Consider the following 21,839-nt stretch of genomic DNA (forward strand, 5'->3'; position numbering starts at 1 on the left):
CACAGGCAAATCCCGACACTGACCTCAGCTCAAATTGAGCCGTCCAAACTGCCTCTGCGCAATCACTGCGTCACCCTAGCACAGTTGTTGCTGCTCTTAGCTTGGAACAACTTCTCCTCAAGTCGTTTGATCAGTTGCTGTTTGGGAAAATGTCTCCCCTGGCCTTTGGAACCTCTGCCCAACTTTTGGCACTGAAATTCTTCTTCGCCCCAGCAAATCGACTTTGCCTCTAGAGGCTACTGCGCTGAGCTACATCATCCTCTCTGTGGCTTCTCTGTGCCTTTGCAAATGCACTCATGGGATCAGGAAATCTTCCTCCGGCTTCACTGTGCTTGCCCCTTTCTCACTGCTTCGATTTCTCTGGCTCTCTTTTCGGCAACTGAACGCTGCTACTCAGGAAATCGATCTGCTCATGAAATCGAACTGCACAAGTGTATTCTCCAAGCCCCATCTACTTATTCTTATAATCCTTTGTTGAGACTTCAACGACCAAGATTGGATCTTAATCTATGGCTAGGATTAACTTGAAGTCGATCCATGTGAGTTTCTAGAAGGTTCACACCATAAATTAATTAATTCTGATTAATTAGTCATATTCCCTAAGTTTAGACTTAGGAAATATTTAAAAAGCGTCTAATAATCGAATTAATTCATTTCTAGTTGGAATTTCCATAAACGATTTCTGGGTTTTGGAGATCTCATGTATTCTAGCCTCTCCACAAAATTTGAAGGCTAGAACACATCCGATGCCTTCTAGATGACATAGTTGGAAGCACCATTTAACCTATCTTGATCTCGAAGTCCAATAATGGTCATCTCAAATGATGTCGAAAATCTCCTCTTCCTTTCTACTCAACTACTGCTCAGCTATTCGCACTCCCTTCTGGAGTGAGATACTCTACTCACAATGGCTGCTGATCTGCAAGGGAATTTTAACTTCTTGAGACTAGAAGTTCCCTGAGGAAAATTTTCCCTCAATGTGTGCTCTTCTTCCTCCCGATGCTAGTTCTGCTCTAGTAAACTGTTGTGTCTAGTTAGAGATCTGCTTCGCGAAAATTATTGGCTACTTCCTCTACCTCTGCAAACCCTCGATCTGGAGAGATCAAATTTTTCTGTCCCTCAGAAAATTTGATTTCTCCTCAAGAATTCGACCTCTTGGCCAAGGTGACTATGCTGCCTCTGGGGTTTCGAACTGCTGCCCCTCAATGAACATTAAAACTCCCTCTTTGCTACTGAGCTCTTCAGCTGATCATTTGTGCTCTGATACCATGTGAAAATTCAGAAACCCGAATCCTATTGCAACAACTGGAAATAATTCTTCTAATTGTTAAATTAATTCTTAACAATTTATTTACTATGAGCTACAACAAATACTGAATCAATCACACTGCAACCTACACAAATAAAACTGCGGAAGAAATAAACACTGGAAGAAGTACTAGCGCACACACAAAATAACACAGTTATGTTTGGACAAATGTCCCTAGAAAAACCCAACTTGGGAAAACTAGTGCAGCAATTGAGGGTTTTATTATTATGCAACAGTGAAATAATTTGAGTACAACTAGATGTCGAAACCGGCAATCCTACAGAGAAACACTGGCAAGAAAATCTAGTGAGGAGAAATTCCTCACTCCACAGGCAAATCCCGACACCGACCTCAGCTCAAATTGAGCCGTCCAAACTGCCTCTGCGCAAGAACTGCGTCACCCTAGCACAGTGGTTGCTGCTCTTAGCTTGGAACAACTTCTCCTCAAGTCGTTTGATCAGTTGCTGTTTGGGAAAATGTCTCCCCTGGCCTTTGGAACCTCTGCCCAACTTCTGGCACTGAAATTCTTCTTCGCCCCAGCAAATCGACTTTGCCTCTAGAGGCTACTGCGCTGCTCTACATCATCCTCTCTGTGGCTTCTCTGTGCCTCTGCAAATGCACTCATGGGATCAGGAAATCTTCCTCCGGCTTCACTGTGCTTGCCCCTTTCTCACTGCTTCGATTTCTTTGGCTCTCTTTTCGGCAACTGAACGCTGCTACTCAGGAAATCGATCTGCTCATGAAATCGAACTGCACAAGTGTATTCTCCAAGCCCCATCTACTTATTCTTATAATCCTTTGTTGAGACTTCAACGACCAAGATTAGATCTTAATCTATGGCTAGGATTAACTTGAAGTCGATCCATGTGAGTTTCTAGAAGGTTCACACCATAAATTAATTAATTCTGATTAATTAGTCATATTCCCTAAGTTTAGACTTAGGAAATATTTAAAAAGCGTCTAATAATCGAATTAATTCATTTCTAGTTGGAATTTCCATAAACGGTTTCTGGGTTTTGGAGATCTCATGTATTCTAGCCTCTCCACAAAATTTGAAGGCTAGAACACATCCGATGCTACAAAAACTAACATATTTTCCCTTTGATTGTCTTGTGATATGTGTTTAATGTGTAAAATTGTAAATACTAACAAATTCTACCTTAGAGCCCAAATGTACCTGTTACCGCTCAAACTAGCAGGGGTCCTAGGAGGGGATCCTAAAGGGGAACTACTAGGTCAAGGGCAACAATGGAGCGATAGCCCACTATCACCTCAGTTAAGGCTCCCTGCTCTTTACGGACTTTCACCGATGGGAGGAGACCAGGTATAGAGGGAATCACTAGATGAATGAGTCAATGAAAGGACAATGAGTGATTCCTAAGGCCTGTTCACAAAAGAGACTCAATTATATGGTTTTCTTGCTTGAGAAGCAAGGTATAAGGCTCTCTAAGAAGGGCCAAGGGGATTTCAAGGGCTAGGGTTTGTCTCTTGGAAATTAGCTTCAATAAATTGTGGGACCACACGGGACCAAGTGGACCCAAAATTAAGTCAAGGGGGTGGAGTTGACCAATCAGGGATGTGCTTGACTTAATTGAGAAGAAGAAGGGGATCAAAGAGAAATTTTCACTGATTTTGATGCAATGATCCCAATGAGGTTATTAGCAAAGGGAAACCGAGGGCAAGAATCAATCTCGGAGCTAGGGTTTGGAATATCTCGAGATCCCACTCTCGTAATTGCTTCAAATTTGGAGGGCTTCTAGGAGACACAACAACACAGTAGAGGGCAAGAGATCAAATGTTTTTGAGTGGTGAATCGTGATAAATCTGATGCCCTAGGTCACCTATTGGGGCTAGACCTAGAAAGAAAGGGAGAAGTTGAGAAAGATATGCTTTAGAGTGATCACCAGTGGAGGATCAATGCCTAATCCTTTGGGAGAGACAGTGTCAAGGAGATTCCAATGCTTGGGATGGATTCACTTAGTCAAGGAGGCCTTTGGAACAATTTTGCATGGCAATTAGGGCATGTGAACAATTGCTTCAAGGTTTTTACACTTCAATTTGCAATATATGATGACTTATCAAGATAAAATTTTGACAAGATATCTCTAGGAATATTCACTCATTCAGATATGGCCCATGACATGATGCAAAGCTATAAAAAGACAAATTTCCACAATTTCGCAAAAGAAAAGCAATGAATTTCAGCCGAGTATAACGAAAATTCCCAGCAACATGCATGTGACATACGAAAATAAGAAAAAGGCATTAAAGGAGTACTTATATGTAAGAAAGAGTATATACAATCATCATTATATGCCAATAGTGAAGCTCCAAGACAAAAATGAAGAGATCCAAACATCAAAATTCATGAAAATCTCACAAGTGGGAAAGATCCAATCCAAGTTATGATGATCAAAATGATTCATCGCACTTGTATTTATATACTTCCTAATGAATTTGATTTAGCTAGTTAGGCCTAATTTAACCCCTAAAATAAAATAATATGCATAATAACAAAACTTTTAGTGACAAGCCCACCAAATAGCTCAATAATGTAAATATAAGCCTCTCAAGAGGGTCGAATGATCAATAAAGTGAGTCGTTGGGCCTTTGAGGAGGCCTAATGAAGTCCAAGGGGTGCCATGATGTAGAAATGAACTCCAAACATAGTGGACAAGGGGTTGGCCCCTTGTTTTCCAATCAAGAACCTGTGGTGCTCCCAAGTGGGTGTGGGGGCACAAGGACATCCTCATGGGTCTCCAAATGGATCAAATATGCCTGTAGACCATCTATAAGGGTTGGAGTAATGACATAAGCCCTCCCTCTGCAGTGGGAGGCATCCTGGAACATCTGCCAAGTGTATGGTGCAACTGTGGAGCCGGTTGGGCATGGTGGACCAGGTGCACCATCCATGTCCAAAAAGTGGAATACGAGCAATCAATGAACGCTACTAGGGATCCATGGAGTAATATCTGCTATGGTAGGGGCCCATGACTCTCATGCGCACCCTACAAGTGCCAATGTGGCCCTCTGGAGGGCTAGGACCTCGTATAGGGAGACCAAGCCCCAAATGAAGACCCACCTGCAATCCTGCATAAGATCCAATGTGTCCCCTTTCCCTCCAAAATAACAAATCATTAGAATGATCAAGTAATAATGCTTACAAGTCATGGGATCAATGGGGCACTTCATGGTGGCATGCCTTTCCATAGTGGGCTTGGGCATGTACAAGTGTCTCCAAGCTCAATAGGGGGTTAACCAAGGACTTTATTAGGTGGTTTCAACCTCTAAAGGGGTTGGCATGTCTGTAATACATCCTTTAAGTGGTAGGTGGCAAATGATATAATGATGGAATGGAGTGGGGATCAAGGGAATCATCCAGACCACATGTCAAGGTGCAAGGGTAACTATAATGAGGGAAGCCCACACCTAGGTATATGAGTGTAGGAGGGAGAAAATCATGGTACATGAGTTACCTTGGCCTTTGTTTTTCCACCCTTCTTCATATGCCTTTTTTCTTTGATTGATTTTTCTTCATAACTGCTCAGGGCTCTAAGGGATAGAGAGCATAATGTGTAATATGTAGCAATGGATACCCCCTTGAGGTGGGGCAGTTCATCGCCCACCAGGGGTTGGGACAATCATGGGTTCCTTAATGATGGAGGGGGCTCATCTAGGGCCCATAGGAACCAAGGTGATGGCCATAGGTAAGGGGTAGAGTTCATGTTTGTCTTTTGCCCAAGTGCTAAATTTGTATGTCTTAACCATCTTTTGCATTTTGTGGTACATTTCCTATTGAGAGTGGCCAAATTATGCTTTTTTAATTTTCTTTTTAGCTGCATCGACCTTCAGGGCATCGTTCTAGGCCTGACCCAAGGTGTGGACAAGGGGAGGGGGAGGCTAACCTTGTGTGGACCCGGATGGGAAAATAGATGAATGGGGCTCAAATAAGTGGAAAGGGGTAATGTAGGTGGTGTCAAGAAGCAAGACCACACAACCAAAATCAGGATTACCCATGTAGTGCCAGCCCTAAAGCTAATGGCCAGTGAAGGAGATCCCACGAGACTAGGATACAAGGGTAACTACGAAATCGGACAATGGAGACAAGAATACAAACCTAACCCACTCTTTCCGCTGAATCCCCCCACCAATTCATGCCCAAAAGTGCCCATGACAAGTAAGGAAAACTACTCAACTATACCAATGAAAAGCCATACCTTTGGGGTCGGGAGGCCCACCTTCAAACATACATTCATAACAGATGGTTGAGGGACCACATGGCTGGCTCAGGTGGCGGAGAAAATGGCACATCGAGCTATCGGGGGCTGCAAGGGGCTGCTGGCTGCCGGCTGAGGATCATCTAGGAGAAATTTTTTCTCCCATATACACTACCCAGAGGTGGTGGGTGCCCTTGCTGCTTTGGAAAGTATATGTACAATGATTGGTCCAGAGAGTGGTCAGTCTAAGCAGTGATTGGTTGTTTAAGGACTTAACACGGAATCACCGAGAAGGACAACCTGCAAGTAAAGATGGGGAGAGAACAAATTACATAAATGAAATGCAATGCCCTTTAAAGAAATTTGGTGGCCCATAAGATTTGTTTTGGCTTTTCATTCCCTTGTGACATAATTCTGAACTTCTTCACTTTGCAAGTTTTCTCCCACTTTATTCACATTCATTATTAATTTGTTTCATCTGGCTCATTCACTTAGTGGGTGCAGCTAAGGGCACTATGTAGATGATGCTTGATCTCATCCTGACATGAAAATAGCGTTGATGCAAGGAGAAGGGAGAAGGCTTTACTCTGGTAGTTAAGCTGTAAATGATAATTTAATGCACTGGTGGAAAATACCAAACCCAGAGGTCCATTAGTTGGTTGTAACTATGCCAATAATCTTCAGTTAGAGAAATAACCAAAATCTAATATTCTGTATGCCTTTTAGAAAATCCAAAGATCTGATTTTGATGTTACTGGAGATAGTATGCACTTCCTGAAAAAATTGTTCTGAGCTAAATGTTGTATCTTAGCTAAATTATATCTATGTTGTTGTTTAAATAGGTATGCAGACTGTGAACATTGTTACTGGACAGGGTACTTCACCAGTCGACCTGCTCTAAAAGGTTATGTGAGGAAACTCTCTGGGGTTTTGCAGGTTTGTGTCAGCTTTAAAATGTTCAAGTCAACTTCCAGCATTCCTGTTTATCATCTCTTTGTATATGTAAATTTTGTTTTATAGTGTTCTTGTTCACCTTTGTAACTATCTTTGAAAAAGCATATTCCCAGGCAACAAGACAGTTGGAGTTTCTTGTAGGCAGAAATGAGGGAAAGCCTAACACCGATTCTTTGGAAGAAGCTATGGCTATTTTGCAGCACCATGATGGAGTAAGTGGCACTGAGAGACAACACGTGGCTGATGACTATGCTGTACGCCTGTCACGTGCTTCTATAGAGGTTTTAACCTGGTGACCTTGTCTCAAAGTGAAATTCCTGTTACCCCCTTTTTGCTGTAATATGATAATTTGTCTTATTAAAGCATTTTAAGACCTCTCTCTCTCCCCATCATATATATATATATATATATATAGTGTACATTGTGACTAGACTAATGAATTAGAAAGGAAATTTTAACAACACAAAAGTTTACAAATGAAATCCAAGTTTCTTGTTTATGAAATTTTCCTTGCCAAATGTTTTTGTAGTCAATCCAGCTAATATGTTGGATTTATATTGATTTTAACAGGATGTACTAGTAAACTATAGGTATTTATCTTCTTTGGTTTGTAGGCTGAGGATGTAATGAAGTCAGCATTAGTATACCTAATGAGTGGTAACCAAAATTGTGAAGATACAATTTCCACTGTTGTCAAAACTAATGCAAAGCGACATAAAGCATATTTATTGGAAGAGATGGACTCTCCAAATACTTCACAATATATAAGAAAGGGAATCGAGCTTGAACAGGTACAAGTGGCTCAATCGACTATTGGTTTGTCTGGTTCAAATCCATTTGTTCAAAGGTTCTGGATTAAACATAAGATTCTTCCCTTCTTCAAAGGAGAATTGTGATTAAAATCATGGCTTATTAGGGTTCTAATTGGATTTTATGTTGCTTTCCTTAATACTCAGATAAGGATTCTAAGCTCAAGTATTTAATGATCTGTTTTCACAGTGCTCTCTAATGAACATCAGCTACTGCCCCAAATCTGAAAGCGAGCTAGGAGTCGGAAAGAGTCTGGTTTGTTTTTTCATTACAAGTTTATCATGTTTTCTGTACTGTTCGATGCTAATGTTTTGGTTCTGAGGTTACTGTCTTCTTTGATATGAATTCAGGTGGTTGTTATATATAACCCCTTGGGATGGATACGCCAGGAATTTGTTAAGATCCCGGTAATTTTTATTCCTGAATAAGACCATATAACACATATTTAATTGTTCGTCCAGCAAATGTCATGCTCATTCTTCTTACTATTACTTCTGAAACCAAGGAATTAAAATGGTGATTAAGTATTACTGTAGTCTAATTTCTTGGTGATTAGATTTGAATAGGCAGAGTATATGGAACACTTTTGCTCATTAGTAAATCACAACCAAAAATTAGTTTCCATAATTCGTCTCTTAGCATATTTAAATGGTATATAATCTTCCATTTGATAGGGATATCCCAATATTGTAAAGGAATATTTCGTTCTACAACAAACGTCTGTGGCTTTTTACTCAGAATAAAGCAGCAACCAATAGCACATGAAGTTCATCTAATCCTAATGGTTAGGATGTGTATATTTTCCCTTCTATTCTATCTTCTGGGTGGCATATACCTTGTATGGTTGCAAATGTATGTTTTCAGAACTTTAACTTCTGCCATTTGCCCCTTGTCTTCTGTTGACTGCTCATCTAATAATGTTACCTTCGCTTGGTTAGACAATTAAAGGATACAAACCACTGTTTCATGCATTCTTATACGGGATGTTTTATATTTGATTTTCAGTTTCATCCAAGTTTATCCTCCTATTACGGTTCCCTGATATAAAAATTTAATTGTTCATTTTTTTGGGTTGATTGAATTTCTTGGCCTTTTCTTGAACCTTGTGATCTTGGTTATGGACACTTATTGATGTCTTCTCAAAGCCTAGTAATTGATCTTACGAGCTATGTGGAGATCAGTATAGTTACCAGGGTACTGGAAAGCCCAAATAAGCCACTGAACTATGTTATCTTATCCGTAAGTGTAGGGTTGTGCATCTGCTTTAGAGTAAGTTGGTACATATAGTGAAAACTAGAGGATCATTCATTAAGGTGAATGGAGATTTCAGAATCTCTTGGGTTGATTTTTTATCTGCGATGAGTTTGATGGTTGATTGAATCTCTTGGCCTTTTTCCTGAGCCTTGTGATCTTGGTTAGGGACACTTATTGATGACTCACAAAGCCAATTGATGGATCTTATGAGCTATGTGGAGATTAGTAGAGGTTTCGAGGCACTGGAAATCCCAAATAAACCGCTGAACTATGACATCTTATCTGTAAGTGTAGGGTTGTGCAACTTCTTTAGAGCAAGTAGGTACATGTAGTCAAAGCTAGAGGATCATTCATTCAGGAGAATGGAGATTTCAGAATCTCCTTGGTTGATTTGGCCTCTGCGTTGGAAGACCAAGACTGTGATACCATGTTTATTGAGTTGAGCTTTGGTATTCTTTCAAAGAAATTGCGTTTCATCATTAACTTTTATAACGAAATGAAATGAAATTTATATTAATGTCTTTGAAAGACCAAAATAAGTCAAAGGTACGAGAAAATACAGAAAGCGTTCATGGCCACATAAAAGGTGAGGGGTGCAAGAAGCACACCCTAAAAGGAGATAAAAATGAATAAAAAATAGCAACATGAAATGACATAAAACAGACAAGTGGTTTAAATTAAAAATCTAAACTCTAGAAGTTGAAGAAAACCCAGCAAAGAGACAGTCATAATGATGATGAATTACACACGGGGCTTGCCTAAGTTTTCTAAAGTGAAGTATATAGAGCTCAAAGTGCTATAAAAATGTTCAAATATTGTAATGTTTGCTTTCTTGACATCAAACTTCTCATGGCAATGGCTTATTGTTTAACAATTGTGAACAATTATACAAAGAAGGCTGTTATTCACAACATTTATAGCGTATTATTTAACTTCTACTGGTTGGAGCAGGTATCAAGTTCAGCTTTGGAAGTTCTGGATTCAGATGGAGGGAAAGTAGAGGTGCAATTTGTCCCAATCGATCCTGCATCCCGAAGAGTTCGTGATTACTATGCAGCATCATTTACAGAAACTTCAGTTCAAGCTGGATCATTGTTCAATCTATATTTTGAAGTTTCAGTTCCTGCTCTTGGTTATTCTGTCTATTTCATAAAAGCTACAAAAAGTGAAACTTCTTGTAAGAAATTAATTGATTTCAGTGCAAATATACTTTAGGATTTTTTAATGTGTTCTTTGCTTCCGAAATCTTATCAGTAGGATGGCATTTACAAATTGAAAATAGGACTACGCCTCCACACAATCCATGGATGTTTGACTTTGGTAGAATGTCCAGGGACGTCAAAGAGGCCAGAAGATTTCAATGGAGATATAATTCTTGATTCAACTGAGATGCGGATGGTGTTCTCCAATTCTACCGGGTTGTTGAAGCAGATTAGATATCATGAACATGAAGTAAGTATTCAAAAATTTCTGTTTCACCTAGTATGTATATTAGCTGAATTACAGGTTGGCCACAATAGGTTAGTTCGGTTAGTTGTGGACCAATTCTTTCATCTTTCTTTAGATCACGAGTCTAAACTGTGAGCCTACAGTTATGGTAAGCATTGTCGATACTGTGCTGCATTAGTCATTGGCCCTATGTGTCATGCGTCGGACACATGGATGTGTGATGCTTGAGAGTTGGACATGTTTGGGACACATATTCTATATGTGTTTGACATTTGGTCATGATCTGTCCCAACATGTTAGACACTTGGGGGCTAAACAAATTAAAAAAAATTCACAAAAATGTTTAAACATGTGTCTCGGCATGTCAATATAGGTGTCTTGATGTGTAATTGATGTAGTTCTATTCTTGAAATGTTCAAAAGATTTACATATTTATGTATATATTTTATCTCTGTAATATAATATTTTTAAACTATATCTATCAATCTATCTATATATCAAAGTTGTCACACTCGGACTCGGCAAAGACTTGGCGTCTTGGAAAGGACTTGGCAAAGACATGGCAAATGCCCCAAGAAACTAAAAATATTGTAAATTCTGTGGACAAAAGAGACACTAATGACATTTCCAATCCATACAAGTTATAAAACCACAATTTATGTACAAATTCATAAGATAATCTTATAAAATACAATAATACAACATTTGACGCTCGCTATTTGTCTACAAAACAGTAAATTGAAAGATGATTCCATTATCAAATTCACAAATAGTACCAAGTTCAACAATTATTAATAAGCAATCAAATACATAACTTATAGTCTCATAACATAATTAAAAAATCAAAATAGACAATATCCCCATTCCAATCTTGAGTCTCATGCATGACTATGAGGACACCTAGAAGAAGCTCTCAAGGAGCTAGTGCCAACATCGCTAGACTGAAGTAACTCAAGAGCTCTCATGATTGATGAGCACCATCATTCAGTCAATAACTTTCCATTATATGCTATGACAAAATCATCGAAGTTTCTGCTAATAAAGTCTCAAGGGAAATGGGATAATTATTCAAATGTGAAGCCACTATGAGTTATTTATGATTGTTTGAATAATGTAAAATTAATCTATTTGGAAATGTTATTGTTATGAATAAAATGTAGATATAAATAATGTAAATATAAATAATAATAACACATCATAAATTATGATTAATTAGTATCATAAGGAGATTACCATTCATAAGGGACACCTGCCTAGGGTATATAAGCATGCCTTCACTCTCATTTGTAACATCATTCTCATTTCATACATTTTAATATATATTCTTGTATCTTCAATGGAGATTTACATATTCAAAGTCTTTTGGAGTGTTTAACCTGCTATAACGAACCTTGTTCATTACATTGGCATCAGAACATTCCTCTGAGTAGATGAACTTTTTTCATTACATTGGTATCAGAACATTCCTCTGAGTATACAAACTTTATGTTAGAAAATCAGAAAGGTAGAAAGATTTTCTTTATGTTGATAATTACTTGTGGTACTTTTATGATCTTATTAACTTTCTTATGTTCTTCTTTTACTATAGTTCATCAAGCAATTACCAAAATAATAATAGACACCAGATGTAGGTGGATAGCCTAGGGCAAAACCCCTATCTAGGGGAAAACCCAATCAACAACTCTTCCTTAATAATTTCACAAGATGATCCAAGACTCCTTAACCTAGACATAGACTTCCTCTGACCACCAAGTCAGCCCTTCCCTTCTTCTGCAGATGATAACCTTCTAGCAACAACTTTGACCTAGCTGCAACAACAGAACTTTGACCCAGTAGTAGCCCAGCGAAACTTCGACCTAGTAGTAACCCAACAAAAACTTCGACCCAGCAGTAGCTTAGCAAAAAATTCGACCCAGTAGTAGCCCAACAAAAACTTCGACCCAGTAGTAACCTAACGAAAACTTTGACCCAATAGAAACTTCGATCTGGTAGAATCTTGGACCTTCCAACAAATAGCCCAACAAATCCACACGAGTGAGAGAGAGACAACCCAGAAACTTCGATCTCCCTTCTTCCAGCGAATCTCCTTCTGCAACTTCGTACTTTTTCTGCTTCCTCTTCTTGGATATCAAATTTGTGAATGAGTGTCCTCCAAATGAATCGAACTGCTTGTATATATACCCTTTTCTGGAGGTCGAATTACCCTCATGTAGGCCGACTTGATTAGGTAAGGGCCGACTTGGTGTGGAGGTGACAAATGACTCATTTTACTTGATATTAATTCCTTTTACATGATTCAAAAGCCTAAGAATTGTCTTTTTAAATGGACAATGACCCTAATGACTCAAGACAAAACTTGGAAGTCCTCAATGGGGACTTTGACCTAAAACATGATGACCCAAGCATGAAACCCATGTTTTAATAATTCATAACAATAATAATAATAAATAGTTTTCTTTCTTTTGATAAATACATTTCATTATGACTCAAGTACAATTTATGAAGACCGAACCTAGTTTCATTCTTCAACACTCCCTCTTAAGTAGGGGGGTATTCATACATATACAAGTACATGGAAGATCTTAAAACACATGAACCACAAAGAGTTTAGGCACTTACAGTGCCACGAACTAGATTCCTGACCAAGGCAATCTATCTGGGTGGGACTAAGATGGACTAAAGCTTTCAGCCTCTCTAGGTACCATGAGGCTTACTTGCTAAACATCAACCCAGGGAACTAGGTGCGTAATGCAAGGTCAAAACTCTATGACCAACGCCACCCTCCCTACTACTTCGGGAACTAGACATCAACACATATGCTGACCAGATGTCCTCCCAAACATTTTACACACACGATGCTTCAACACATAAAATCTCTCTTGATCAAACAGATTGATAACCTCAAGCGTGATTTTCAAAAACTTCGAATGATTTACTTGAACAGTCACAACCCCAAGTGGTAACAACCTTTGAAATACTCAAGGAGTAAACACAAACCTTCGGGGTTTTCAATCATCTTGATGCTGCTTCACATTTGATCACAGTAGGACTTAAAGGCTTCCCAAATCTTGACAAAAGTTTCCACAATCATATAACTTCCATTCCTACTTCACATGTAGCAACATATTCTACAACCAAATCTTTCTTTCATCCTTTTAGCAGCACCTCAATATGCATTCTCCAATTTCTTATTCAAGTTATCCATCATGACTATAATACACCCTCCCTCTCAACTTTGGGAGTTATACTCTTTCCTTTATCCAGGCTCCTTCTAAAATTAGGGAGATCAACTACTTTCTATGACATCAGAGAATCTTTTAGGGCCTCATTCCTTCAAAGTCATCTTGATCATCATCTTTCATATAACTTCTTTCATCATGCTTATCAATCAAATCAACTTTACTTATGAATATATTCAACATCTTGAAGATTATGTACCTACACAACTTAGATAGCAAGTGCAACCAGCTACATATATAGAAGCATGAACTTAACTATATCAGAATCTTATAATAATGGAAGCATTGGACTTTAGACATCAAATACCTAAACTTAGTTAGGTTCATAATCAACAAGAGACACATACTTTTATACTTCAACTTCTTGCTAGGGTTTAGTCATAATCCCTAGATTTCATCTTCAAGACACTAAGCTTCAACAATCAAAACCAATCACAACACAATCTAAGGTTTCACCAATATGACCAACCTTTTTGTAAACTCTAGATTTTATCATCACATTTGAAACAATATCATCACATCATATCCTAGAATATCAAACTTCTACGAGGGCATAGTTACTAACCCTAGACACACATATCTAGGATTTCATAATCATGCATAAGCATATCACAACAATATCCATTAGGTAAATCCAAGACAAAAATATCAATACATTTAAAGTCAGACATATAACGATCTTGATTAGGCTAGGGTTTTGATCAGACATACAAACATACACCTAGGGTTTCATTCCTAGGAGCTTACTCTTGATACATAAGGGTTTTACTCATAAACCCTAATTTACCAAAACCTCAAGGTCTAGGAACACATTACCATCCAACCCTAAAGGACTAGGGTTTCCATAATAATAATAAAACTCCAAACATGGCATTACCATCAAAACCCCAAACATCAAAATAATAGTATTTTCTAGATTTCATCAGTAACCCTAAGTAGACTAGGGTTTTTCACATTAGCATTGACATACCCTTAGGTTAGGGTTTTACAAAGAACCTTTTAGGGTTCCACAAACATAATGATTTTAATGAGGGTAGATTCAATCTAAAGATTAATCACCCAAACAAGAATCTTTAAGATTCAAAGGTCTTAGACATAACACTTGTTAGTAATGTAAAGCAGATTCATTTAGAATGAATGAATGTACCTTTATCTTGAAGATAACACAACTTATGATTTAAAACATACCTTTGAGTTGTTTTCTAGACAAACCTTATAGGACATCAATTCCAATGCTTTGTCTTGTGAGATCTTCTCCATAGCCCTTGAGCATATCAACAAGCTTTTCCTAAACAAGGAAAATATAAAAAGAAATGTTATTAGCATCTAGTATAAACACATCTAGATAAGAAAAGGTGTTAAAATTGGCAACTAGGGCCAAACTCCATGTGGATCACCTTATTTATGGCTTCTGATATTTTTCCTAGATTCCTCTCATCGAGAGGTGTAGGATTGATCTAAAGATCATCCGATTCCGATAAGTATTTATGGAGATATGAATTTATTTTGATTATGGACAAATTGTCAAGGTCGGCCAGCAAACTTATGTAGGCTCAGAAGCCCAACAGTCACGTCTATTCACCCTCAACGTTTGCATATAAATACAAGGAGCCTCCTCCTCATTTGGACAATTCATTCACTCATCTTCTCTCTCTCTCTCCTACGCATAAAAGGAGTCTCTCTCTCTCTCTCACACGTGTGGCTGAAAGGAAGACGTCCTAGGGCAAGGAAGATGCAGAAAGAAGGACGCTAGGGCAGCAGGTCATCTCTTTGACCAACGTTGACCAAGCGTTGACCATCCAGAAGTGCGGATTGGGTGTGGTTGCCTCTCCTAGGCAGGCCGCAATTTTTGGCATGAAAACCGAGGTGATCTGACCTCTGGTTTGACTGGTGTTGACTGCCCTAGTTTAGGGCTGCAAGTTGACTTTAGAAATCTGCAAATTGACTGTACTTTTGGGGCTGTTCAATAACTATTTCTTCAGGTTGTTCGAGGACAAGTTGACTGGAAATTGACCAAGCATTTTAGAGGTCAATTTCAACTAGTTTGACCAAGTTTGACTTTGCTGATCTAGGGTTTGCTGCTGCTGATATAAAATTACAGAATTCAGATTTTGTACTATTTCTCTCTGCTGAACTATTGAAGATAAAATAAGATTTGATCAAAGGGTTTCCCCGCATAGGGGTTTGTCCATGGCTAGCCGCCACATCTTGTGTCTCTTGTCTTGGCTTGTTTTTTGTTGATCATTTAATGTTCTATCTGCACTTTACTTAATGTATATGTGATTGCTAATCTATGGGTAATAAGAAGAAAAATAAGTAAACTGCTCTAAGCATAGAACATACCATAATTTAACAAAAGGAGAACTAAATATAAAAGATAGTATAAGGAGTAAGATACTTATCTTTGGAAAAATGGTGAGGGCTCCCTCTTAATCGAACCTCGAGGGATACCTATAACTTTAACAAAACAATTCAACAATATTTTTCCAAATCTTGTTAAACCTACAAGTACTAAAAATCAAAATACAAAACAATTCAAAAACTTAGAGTAGAGGGACTTAGTAGTATAAGTCCTTTATTTTTGATTCTTCGGTCTTGTTCTTCTTTGGAGATCCTTCTTCGACAACATTTGCTTGATCCCTATTTCTCTTTCTATTCCTCGAATTCTCAGGACAATCGCTTCTATAGTGACCCATCTTGTGACAATTGTAGCATTCAATTTTGGATAGGTCTATCTTCCTTCTAGGCCCTTTAGACTTCTTGAAGGTTCCTTTGTTTTTGTGATGAGCGGAATAGGCATTTCTGACTTATTCTTGACTGCATGCATTCCATAATTGTTCGAATGTAGGAGTTTCCTTCCAACTATTGAGACCTGATGAAAAGACACTCCAAGATGTTGGTAATCCTAGAAGTGTAGTGATTACAAGTTCCTTTTTAGGTACTATCTCATCGATTGCCTGGAGTTCATCTCTGATTCTAGCTATTCTCACAAAGAAGGATGCCACAGTGTCTTCCTTTGTCATCTTTATTGATCTCAGTTCATTCTTAAGACTTGCTATTTGACCAAGATTCTTTATTGTGAATAATTTGGATAATGCCTCATACATCTCTTGAGCATAATCTATGTTGGATATATATGGGATGAGGTTATCCTTTATTCCATCCACCATTAGTGTCATGGATAATATCTCTGTTTCTCTAAACTTTTCCTTTTCTGCATCACTTGACTCATTTGTAGGTTTCTTTACTTTTCCTTTGACTAGATCCAAGACTTTATTCTTCTTGAGGATGAGGTCTATCCTCTTCTTCCATGCCCTGTAATTGGATGCTCCTTCTAATTTGTTTTCTCCCTTCATTGAGTTAGACATTGTCCTTGAAGATGGTAGGCTTGACTTCTTATATGACCCTTTTGATGACCCTTATTCAAACTTCTTAAAACTCCTTATTCTCCTTTCAATAGATCTTCAAGCTGCCTTTTTCCTCCTTCTTCACCTTAGCTCTGAAACCATGTTAGAAAATCAGAAAGGAAAAAAGATTTTCTTTATGTTGATAATTACTTGTGATATTCTTATGATCTTATGATAATTACTTGTTGAGTCTCCATCTTGCCGTCAGGCCCTTGACCATTAAAATATATATATATATTCCAAAAAAAAAGAACGTCAGCCATAAAAAACTAAAAAGGGCTAAATATATATATATAAGCAAAGTTCAAAAATATTTGGAAAAAAAGAAACATAGAATATAATATTTAAAATAAATAAATAAAAAACTATATTAAAATAAGGGGTTTAAAAAGAGAGAAAAAATGGGTAAGTTATTAAAGAGAACCCTTCACCAACGGGCCGTTGTACGTAACCACAACTGGCGGACGTGTCTCAGACAACACTACAACACAATACTTGTTGATTGCCAAACCTTGCCCGTCGACCAACATTACACTTGACAGAGCCTGCCTATAGCATTCCAGTGCCGCTGACAGACAATTGCTGACGCATCGTACAACTACCAACACTGTGATCCGTAGCCCTGCCACTCGAATCTCCTCAACAAGTCATCGAGCCAGCACTTCAAGCCGCCAGAAGCTCATCCGTCACTACGAACTTTGTTACACCACTTCCTTGTTAGTTGCCACCGCCGTGATGGCTATTCCCTGTTGTCTTATTCCCTTCTACATTGCAACTATTTTTAATGCCCCCCCCCATAGTTCCAACCATATACACCGACGTCCAATAAGCCATTTAACATGCCGCATCTGCCTAGGTCGTTGGCCAAAACAAAAGTGAACCATAGCCGCTGCAACTGCAGTCGCCGTCTGGCCCGTTGCATTTACTGAAGCGGTTGACCGACCTATAGTCAGCTTCTGTCACTGCTGACAATATCACCATCCCTCACTGTGCATTTCTCTGTGCAATCATTCAAACAACACACCCTTGTCAAAAGACCTGTGCAGTTATGTTTGTACAAATAGACTCACGTCTCATCACAATTTAATAGTTTGTCAACAAGGGTTAATTAAAAGGGTCTAATGACATCACTTAGAAATGTCAAGAGATATATATATTAAGAATTATAAGGGATACAAATAAAAGGTTAGATACTGGGGATATAATCAAAATGTCAATTTATTTAAAAAAATAAATAATTGAAGGAAGAGTGTTAGGTTAATTTAAAAAAGGAAAGAAAAGAAAAGAAAAAAAGGGGCATTTCATTATATTTTGGTGACTTTAGTGAAGATAAAAAGGCTAAGATCTAAGGTTTTAATAAAAGGGGAATTATAAAGAAAAAAATTACAAACAATTTCTTGTTGAAGAAAGTGTAACTAGGTTCGGTCTTCATAATGACTTCTAATTATGTGTTGAAGCGGCTGCAACACCCTCCAAAATTTTGGTCTGCATCCAATTTCAGAGCCTTCCTTGGTTTTTCCTTGATGGTTGCAAACACTCGGGCTCATCCCATGAGCTCTTGTCGAGTCTTTACACCCTCTTTGCTTGACCGATCACCAGTCGTCTTTTAGCATGTTGGTTGCAATGTCATGCTTGCGGTCTTGTTCTGGCTATGTTGAAGGTCTGTCTTTGTGTGTATGAGTTGTGTTCGCTATGTAAACATCTGTCGCACTCACACACGAAGTTGTAAACAATGTCGTGCAAGTGTCGTCACAGTCGTTCAATGATCTATCTCAAGTGTTGCACTTGTTGCTCTCACCCTTTAGTCAGTCACACTGAGCATATGTTGTCTTGTGGTTTGAGGTGTCTTGTCATTGAGTCATGTTGAGTGTGTGTTCACAAGGTCATGTATACATGAGTTCACTCGCTCACACACTTAACCATTTTTTTGAAGATCTGTCGACCGGACCACCCTCCATCAGCCGGACCTCCATTGAGCTGCACTACGCAGTCTCAACCCTCAGTGACCAAGCATTGTTGCCCAGAACTGCGTAGAGCTTGAGGCTGCCCTCCAGGCAGTCTGCACTGCGCAATTCTGGAATCAACCTGGCTGACTGTCACCCAGAACAACGCAGAAGTTGCCCAAGAAGCCATCTCAGTCTGCGCTTCTCGCAAGCCTATCCATCAAGCCTCTCGTTGGTCAACCGAAGAATTTGACTTGAGCAGTGACCTAGGGTTGCACTCATCTCCAAAATTGCGCAGTCACTGTCTAGCTTGCCTACCTGCACTGCTTGAAGAAATTGCGCAGACATGAGGGACAAGCACCCGTTCCCTGTCCTTGCACTGTCCCTGGAAATTGCGCAGTTTTGTCAGAAAGTCCCCCTGCTGGCCTGCTCTCCACTCCTGAAAACTGCGCAGTTTTCATTCATAGTCCACCTGCTATCCGACACTCCGCTCAACCTGGAAACTGCGCAATCATGTCCTGCTTGATTGCCTCCTAGAGTGCGCAGTTTTGACCAGCAGGCTCTCGCAGCCCGATCCTGGCCTCCTCTGGAAAACTGCGTAGTTTTCACTGCTAGTGCCTCCTGCTGCCCGCGTTGCCTTCCCTGGAAAAGCTGCGCAATTATGCCTCCCAGTTGAGCCATATCCCGCAGATGTCACTACTGTTCCAGACTGCTCAACCCAGCCTCTCAGTGACCTCTGTGCAATTTTTCCCAACAGTGCCCTGGAGCCTCGCATCCCGGCCTGAAATGTGCTCTGCGCAGTTTCAGAGCCTTGTCCTCTCTCTTGGTCACCTGCACCCGGAAATGAAAGATGATGCATCATGGTAGACTAGGGGATTTTTGGATTTGATGTCATCTCATCATGAGTGATTGCAGAAACAGGTACATGAATGAGACATGGTGCGACGACGAACGGGATGAACAAGGAGCGCATGCTAGGAGACTTGTTTGCGAATGGATGAACACATGAAGCATGCCAAGTACCAGCGAAGGGGACACATGCACATGCAACATCAAGCGAACACCAAGACCATCGAAGACTCTGCACACCTTGTCATGCGAAGGTGAAGCTATGATACACCAAGAGCACACTCACTACTCAGCAACACAACAACTCGACATGGACACCACCATCAGCATGTACATACCAGCAGTGTCATGTCGAGTCATGTCATGAGTCGTCTCGGCCACATCACTACTATGGGCCATATGTATTGTAATCAATGTAATGTAACGTGGAAGTCCAAGAGACCCACATATGAAGTTGAAGAGTCATGTAAGTCAAACAGTCATGAGGGAAGTCGAAGAGTCACAAGGGTCAAGTTCACCCTTGGCTATATATACCCCTCATTTTTACATGCAAAAGACTTTTCACCTTGGCTCCTCCCACATAGCCTTGAGAGTCTGTAGTTTTTTCTTTGAGGAGCGAGAAGTGGCTCCAATGCCCCACTATTGGGGTTAGTGATGTATGGTGTACGGATGTGTCTTGGAACTTTCGCTTAATTCAGAAGCCTATTAATAGGCCAACACGTTTTCACACATGTATTGTATTCGTTTGTAAGACTATTCTTTCGACGCTTGTAATGCATGTTTATTTAACTTGTACTAAGATAGTTGAACTATTTCAGTTGTTTTAGTGCATACACTGTTGGAAATGTGTTGTATCAATTGTTATTGCTGTCTCGCCTGTGTGAACTACTCCGCCGGACATTAGACAGACTCATTCTTGTAAACTTGTTATAACGTCCGTCGCACTCGTGTGGACTACTCTACTGGGTGTTGTACATGCTATCTGTTCACTTTGTGTTTGTGACTGCCGCATCCGTGTGGACTACTCCGCCGGAAGCTATGCAGATCTTGCTGTGTTGTGTGTCTCTTTCAGAGTTGGGACTATTCCCTCTCGACTTGAGACTCACTGTCACCCTCTCCCTCTGCAGTGAAAGAATGTAGACACAAGTTACACTAAGCACTCACCAGGCACAAAAACCTCGCTGGTTGAAGACTAAGTATACCACTCTCATGTGCTGACAAGCAAGAGCTAAGGCATATCTTTAAGATAATGGAAACCGGGCCATCATACCGGATGGGACTCCTACACTAAATAATGTGAGGTCTAGTTGGGACTTCATACCGGGGAGATCCCTTGAATGTTGGCGGGTCCAGCACCGTCAACATTTCTGGCGCTAGAAGGAGGGCCGCTAGTAGTTTATGGTTGAATGTCCTCTCAACCCCACTCATCAATCATCTGGTCAAGGCAATAATTCACACTCCCTCTCACCTACGCGCAACTCTGAAGTTGGCCAATCCTCACCTCCCAGACGTGAGCACGAAATTTCATATCAGCACCTCCGCTTTGTCCGTCCCATCACCCGTTAGTTTGCCAAAGTAGTCGGACTGATCCCAGGAATACAAGATATTCCATATGCATCAAAGAAGCCAAAGACCACTCCCACAGGAGTTGTTTTCTCATCAGTGGAAGAAGCAGTTCTTGCCACTCTCGAAGGTCTAGTAGAAGTTGTTGAGAACGGAGAGGAACCTCCAGTCTTCCGACAGGGAGAAGAGGACACCCTTGTGATCTTGGGCTCAGGCTCCGGTATAGGAGGCGAAGGGGAAGGCAGCGGAGGAGGTGGAGGCAGAGACGAACCAACTGACTCAGAGGCAGAACCATCAAATTCTGAAGAAGAGGAGTACGAAGAAGAAGAAGACATGGTTGATCAAAACTTGGAATGGATGACTCAGGGACCATTGGCTCTCCCAGGTGCTTTGCACAAGATGCCAAGGCATGCGGAGAAGTTGTTGACAAAGTTTGACCCCGACAGAACAGTGAAGGCAGAAGACCACTTGGACACATTCTACCTACATCTGCAGACACTCGAGGTACGTTACGACGACGTTGCATGTAGATTGTTTCCGTGTACCTTGGATGGCCAAGCAATGGTATGGTATCACAACCTTCCTGTCAACTCCATCCAGAATTGGGGTATGTTCAAGAGAATGTTTCTGGAAAAATTTGCTGATGACAAGACCCCTGCCATGTTGCTCAAAGAGTTGGGCAGTCTCAAGATGGAGTCGAAAGAGAAAGTGAAAGACTTTAACCAAAGGTTTTCACGCATCTTGAACAAGTTTGCAGCAGACACAAAACCTCATGACTCCATCACTGTCGACTACTACACGTCTACATTGCTAACCAACATTGTGTAGTTCGTCAAGCGAGCTGC

The 21,839-nt window shown here is 39.9% G+C and overlaps 1 protein-coding gene across 4 annotated transcripts in view; it reads left to right on the plus strand.

The window, feature by feature from the left end:
• Positions 1-21,839, plus strand: part of LOC149225757 (alpha-mannosidase-like) — a 535,348-nt gene that overhangs the window by 82,928 nt on the left and 430,581 nt on the right. For all 4 annotated transcript variants that reach the window (XR_016247700.1, XM_089377304.1, XM_089377305.1 and 1 more), the window contains exons 10-16: positions 6,369-6,462; positions 6,594-6,761; positions 7,095-7,271; positions 7,480-7,545; positions 7,641-7,697; positions 9,496-9,721; positions 9,878-9,996. Coding sequence is in view for 3 of the 4 variants with exons in the window: in XM_089377304.1 (XP_089233430.1) it covers positions 6,369-6,462; positions 6,594-6,761; positions 7,095-7,271; positions 7,480-7,545; positions 7,641-7,697; positions 9,496-9,721; positions 9,878-9,996 (907 nt within the window). In the remaining variant the exon portion in view is untranslated. The remainder of the gene's footprint in view (positions 1-6,368; positions 6,463-6,593; positions 6,762-7,094; positions 7,272-7,479; positions 7,546-7,640; positions 7,698-9,495; positions 9,722-9,877; positions 9,997-21,839) is intronic.

Source organism: Pinus tabuliformis, chromosome J (genome assembly GCF_031772625.1).
Source record: "Pinus tabuliformis cultivar Carrire ecotype Pingquan chromosome J, CPIR1, whole genome shotgun sequence".
NCBI classification, from domain to species: domain Eukaryota; kingdom Viridiplantae; phylum Streptophyta; class Pinopsida; order Pinales; family Pinaceae; genus Pinus; species Pinus tabuliformis.